General features: G+C 51.2%; 1 protein-coding gene across 1 annotated transcript; it reads right to left on the bottom strand.

The window, feature by feature from the left end:
- Positions 1-678: 678 nt before the first annotated feature.
- On the bottom strand, positions 679-1,575 carry CHC_T00008311001 (Protein kinase). The gene has a single exon (XM_005714600.1). It carries the CDS (start codon positions 1,573-1,575, stop codon positions 679-681), a length of 897 nt encoding a protein of 298 aa, XP_005714657.1.
- Positions 1,576-5,767: the final 4,192 nt, after the last annotated feature.

The raw sequence follows: 5,767 nt of genomic DNA, 5'->3' as shown, positions 1-5,767 counted from the left end.
GTTGATGGGAACGATGAGCGTTGCCGGCGTCGATGGCAAGCCTGCCGAAAAAGAATATAAATTTTGGAAAACACAACCGATCCCCCAGATGGGACAGGACGATCAACTCGACCTGCTTGGTGATCATGGTGAGGCCATTGAGACTAAAACGGTTGACCAGGTATCGAAAAAACCTTACAACCTGATTGACTCTTTCGAGTGGTCAGACATAGATGTCACCGATGACAAGCAACTCGAAGAAGCGTATCGTCTTTTGAATGAAAACTACGTTGAGGACGGAGATGCCATGTTCCGCTTTGATTATTCCCGGGAGTTTTTGAGGTGGGCTTTGCTTCCACCCGGATAGCATCCAACTTGGCATGTGGGCGTCCGTGTCAAGTCCAATAAGAAACTCGTAGCCTTTATTACGGCTGTCCCAGCGACCTTGCGTGTTCACATGGATTCCGTGAAAGTGGTAGAGACCAACTTTCTTTGTGTCCACAAAAAACTTAGAGCGAGGCGACTCGCTCCGATACGAGAGATAACACGACAGGTTAGCTTGCAGAACGTCTGGCAGGCGGTATACACGGCTGGGTCCATCCTTCCGCGACCCGTCACGTCATCACGATACTACCATCGCTCGCTAAACCCCAAAAAGCTTATCGAAATCGGGTCACATCCGCTAATCTCCTCTCCGACTTAAAAGACGGAAACCGTAGCCATAAATACCTCATCCTCCACTCTTGTTCGACTACGGTACAACAACTCATCATGGTCCTCAGAAGAATCCTCACTGTGGTCTTCAGAAGCAGGGTCTGCGCTACTACTAGATGCCTCCTTCAAATTTGCGTCACCATCAGACTTCTCCTCCTCTGAGTCAGCCTTCTCCTCCTCGGGGTACTCTTCCACTATAGGCGCACTCGGATCCACGCCAACACTCTCACCAATCCACTTGTACATTCTGTCTGCGTAGCTCTTGTAGTCACTGTCCCGCATTACATATCCGGATGCAACTAGCGCAGTGTCGTACACAAGATGCCCAAGCTCGGCTGCCCTTTCATCGTCCTCTCCGCTTTCTACAAGGCGAAGCATCTCTTTTGTGATCGGGTGGTGTGCATTAAGCTCCATAATCTTACTCTTTGGCGTCATGTATCCGAAACTGTCGGGGTCCGCGAATGCTTGCGCTCTCATAATTATTTCCATTCTCGCCGAATAACCGTACTGGTCCGATGCCAACACACACACTGTATCACTGAGCCGGTTTGATAGTCTCACCTTGGAGACCTTGTCTCCCAACTTCTTTTTCAGGAATTTCGTCAGCGGCTTGTACATTTTCTTCAGAGCCTTGTTCTTCTCCTTCTCTTCTTTTTGATCTTTCTCACCAAATTTGAAGTTGTCTTTCGAAATTGACATGAACTTCGTGCCTTCGTAGTCAAGCAACTGGGTGATCATGTTCTCGTCAATGGCCTGTGTCAAATAGAGAACCTCATACCCTTTTTTGATCAGTTTCTCGAGGAATGGACTATCCTTGACGGATTCGAGATCTGCACCAGAGTGATAATAGATCTGATCTTGATCTTCCTTCATGCGCTCCATGTATTGATCGAGAGATGCCCAATCATTGGGGTCTTGTTGTCAGTTTTCGAAGTGCGGAAGCGGAGGAGCTTCGCAAGTCGAGCTCTGTTTGCGCTATCTTCAATGAAACCGAGCTTAATGCTCTTACCAAACTTATTCCAAAATTGGATGCAGGGCTTGGCCTTCTTCTCGTTCGTCTTTTCATCACTCGACTCGTCTGATTCTTCTTCTGCCTCGTGCTCCTCATCGTCATTCTTCATGATCCCCTTGATCATTTCCAGAGCTTTCCGGACCAATTTGCGCTTGATGACGTTCATAATCTGAAACTGTGTTGCAGGGGAAAATCGTTTCTAGAAACGCGTTAGTAATGCAGGCTGCATGGTTGGAACACGTTCCAACCGTGCAATTTTAGAACAGAGAGACTCGTCCCTCCTATGTGAGACTAATCGCAGTTGTGGACACTTCACTAAACTTGTTGTTGGCAGTGTAGTCGTAGACACCTGCCAAACATCCCTCCACATCCGAACCAAGACATGCTCCTGATTTTATGCCTGCGCGGAAGTCACTCTCATATGAAGGCGTCCACGTGTTCCGCCTCTCGCCTTAGCTGCCTCTCAACTTGGAAATCAGACTCCCGCTTGACGCTTTCGCGGGTAGATAAATTATAACCGTTCTTGTGACACTATGCCGCGCGTTAGTCAGAGAGAGATAGATGGGCGAAGCATTAAGATGAAAGAGCTATGGTTCGAGCAACCGAAAGTATCTGAAACCTCAAAGCAAAGAATTTCATTATCGTCTTGGACGTGACTTCAAAGCAGTGATGCGGCTGGTCTTGTGTCCGCAAAAGTTGTACAGACTTGCAAAACTATGATATTTTCGTTACAATTCTCCAGGGTAAGTAGAGCCGCTACGGACGTAATCGAAAATCTTCCATAACAACAGGTCCTGTAGTCGGTACGAACCAATTCGGTGCAGCAGACGCAACGGAGCCATGGCCGAGCTTGCCAACAGTGGTTTGACCGTGGTTGTGAAGCACGAAACCCGCACACCACTGACTATGAGGTCTCCATTCAAGGAATGGGGATTGAAAAGCCCTCTGCCTGTCACACTAGACACTTGTACCACGCGTTTCGGCAACCAATCTGCCCCGATGAGAAAGTCACCGACGGCAATATCGGCGGCCTTGAGGAGCATCGGCATAGAATCCTGTCCTCGGCGATACACGTAATGTCCAGGTGACACACGCAAGTTTCCTGTTTTCTCACTGTCAGCATATTGAACGTGCACAAAACTCGCCACGGCATGCGGATCCGCGTGTGAGTGCATGAAGATTTCACTCGGCGTTTCTAGGTCGGTTGAAGCTACAGCATCATTCCGCGATATGCTTTCTATAGGTTGGCGACTCCCATCGGCCATAGTAACTAGCTCTCCGGCCGGGAAACACGCTCTCATCGACTCTTGGGACTCCTTAAAATCGTCGCTTCTGATATTCACTTCACCATACTGCTCCAGCTTCCCCGTAACTTGGGTGATTTCCATTGGTGGATCAGCCTCTGTATATTCTTCGACAAAGTACTCTGTGTCATTGTACCGACCTGATATCCATCCGACAAGGGCGCGAGAATCGATTCTGACAAACTCGCTAGCCTCATCCGTTTCGTTGCACATGTCCCTGCTATGTATGCCAACAAACCATCCGGGGCTCGGAACAAGTTGGGCAATACAGCTGATGAGTGAAAAGTCTGCTGAGATCTTAAGAATGAGATCTTCAGACTCGTCGTTTACCACCATATCCCTGATTGAGCCATTGTAGCTTAAGATATTGTCTTTGTCGGGTTCGATCTCATTCCGAAGTTTCTCATCAGAATTGTCGTCGTCCTGGTCAACAAATTTTTGGATAGCGGGAGAGGCAGTTCTTTGCGGTGTCCACATGACGAACTTGTCGCTGTGAGAGGCGCAATGCATGAGTCCAAACCCGACGGGTTCCTCGGGGGGTTGGCCGGGATCATTCTGAAGAGTCCATTCGTAGGTAAACGAGACTGTGTAATTAATGGTCCCCTTGCACTTAGCAGCGGCAGCTACGAAAAGGTGGTGTATGTAAAAGATGACAAGCAAGGTGACGTATGAATGACGAAAGGCACGGGTCGAAATGGCAGTGATCTCTCGACGCTGTGCAATTTGGTTCCCGAGTATTCAACTAAATCCCCGGGATATGCAGCAGCCGCGCTTTATGCAATTTCAGATCTGGTATGTCGACATGTCGATTGCCATGCAGAACATGTGCAAATAAATGCAACAGGGAAGAGTGAACACGAGAGCCTTTCAGTTTTTGATGAGAGCAAGTGGGTGGTGACTTTCCCCGTCGTCAGTGCGATCGTTCGCGGGACCGGTGCTGATGAGCTCATTCTTGCAGCCGCACATTGCCTGGGAATTCTAGTTGTTCATGCTCCACTGCACAAGATCGGTGAGGCTAGTTCAGTTTTAGTGCAGACCATTTGGCATCCAACAAGTTCGCGGTGCTTGGGGATCAGTTCCGCGACTTTTGCGTGTAAAGTGCGTCCTGTGTGTTTGTAAAAAGTCGTCCGCATGTGTACAGCATAACCGAAAATGCGCTTCTCGTTAGTCCATCGGTGTCAGCGTCGCATTTGATGTGTCGAGGCCCTCGGCCTCTATGCGTGCCTTTCGCGCGCGCTCCTTGCGCTGCTCGGGGGATTCAGACGACTCGGAGGATTCGGGGATGTGAGGGAGCTGGGATGGGAGGTGGGTCTGCTCCTCCTTTGCGACGCAGATGGAGGGGCGCCGCACGACGGCGCGATGCGGGCGCCGGAGTCATCGTTTTTGATCTGCTCATCGTTTGCGTACAGATGTTGGCGGAGAAAAGTTTGCCTGGAGACAAAAGTTGTAGTACAGCTCTGTGCCTTCGCTTTTTGTGTGGACAAAAGTATTGCGTTCACCGTAGATTGCTCCGACGCCGCTATGTGGAAGGCGAGATAGGAAAAAAAATCCTAGTCAATCAAAATTGATGGGCTTGCGCATCACGCAAATTTAGTACCGCTGGAGGGTACTTGTAGTTGAGCCCGTGCCGCACACTTCTCCCGGCCCCCCGCCCGTGCCGACCTTCCACCTTCCACCTTCCCAACTAAAACATCACACATTCTCACCCTTCCCTACGACGACTACTCCGGCTCCCCGCCCGTGCCGACCTTCCACCTTCCACCTTCCCAACTCAAACATCACACATTCTCACCCTTCCCTACGACGATTACTCCGGCTCCCCGCCCGCGCCGACCTTCCACCTTCCACCTTCCCAACTCAAACATCACACAGTGTGCACACTCCTCCCGGCTCCCCGCCCGTGCCGACCTTCCACCTTCCACCTTCCCAACTCAAACATCTCACAGTGTGCACACTCCTGCCGGCTCCCCGCCCGTGCCGACCTTCCACCTTCCCAACTCAAACATCACACATTCTCAGCCTTCCCCACGACGACTCCTCCCGGCTCCCCGTCCGTGCCGACCTTCCACCTTCCACCCCCCCGTGCCGACCTTCCACCTTCCACCCCCCCCGTGCCGACCTTCAACCTTCCACCTTCCTAACTCAAACATCACACATTCTCAGCCTTCCCTACGACGACTGATCCTGACCCAAACGCATCACTCCCACCCCAGTTGCAACTCCATTTCCGACCCCTCATCCCCCCCCCGTTTATTGGAAACTTGGAAACACCTGCCATGTCTGCGCCTTCTGCAGTACCTTTCGTAGTTGACCTCACAACTGGACAGCCGTCCTCACCAGCACCCCAGTCACCGCAGTCGCCAACGGACCACACACTACCACGCACCCCACTTCCTGACTCCGAACACTCACAACCCACCGGCGGCGTTGTAACACCACGGTGCACAGCACCGCTTGTTGACTTTTGTCTCCATGGGGGCCTCGTTGTGTCCAGAGGTAATACGGTACAGGATAAAAATCCTGTGCTTCCTACATTTGATTCGACATGGGCAGGCCTGCCTTGTGTACAGTCACGGACAGACCGTGCATTGTGCACGAATGTGAGGGATGGCCCCGAGCCCATGAGGTTGGATATTGGAAGGATGAGGGGCCGGCACAACTGGCACTCGGTTCCCGTTCAGGATTTGAGTTTTCGGAAGTATGTGCTGCAGCACACAGTGCACCAGAAAGGAGATGTGAAGCGGTTCCGTCAGCTCGC

This window comes from Chondrus crispus, genomic scaffold, assembly GCF_000350225.1.
Source record: "Chondrus crispus Stackhouse genomic scaffold, scaffold_18, whole genome shotgun sequence".
NCBI classification, from domain to species: domain Eukaryota; phylum Rhodophyta; class Florideophyceae; order Gigartinales; family Gigartinaceae; genus Chondrus; species Chondrus crispus.
This window is presented reverse-complemented; position numbering and strand designations above follow the sequence as displayed.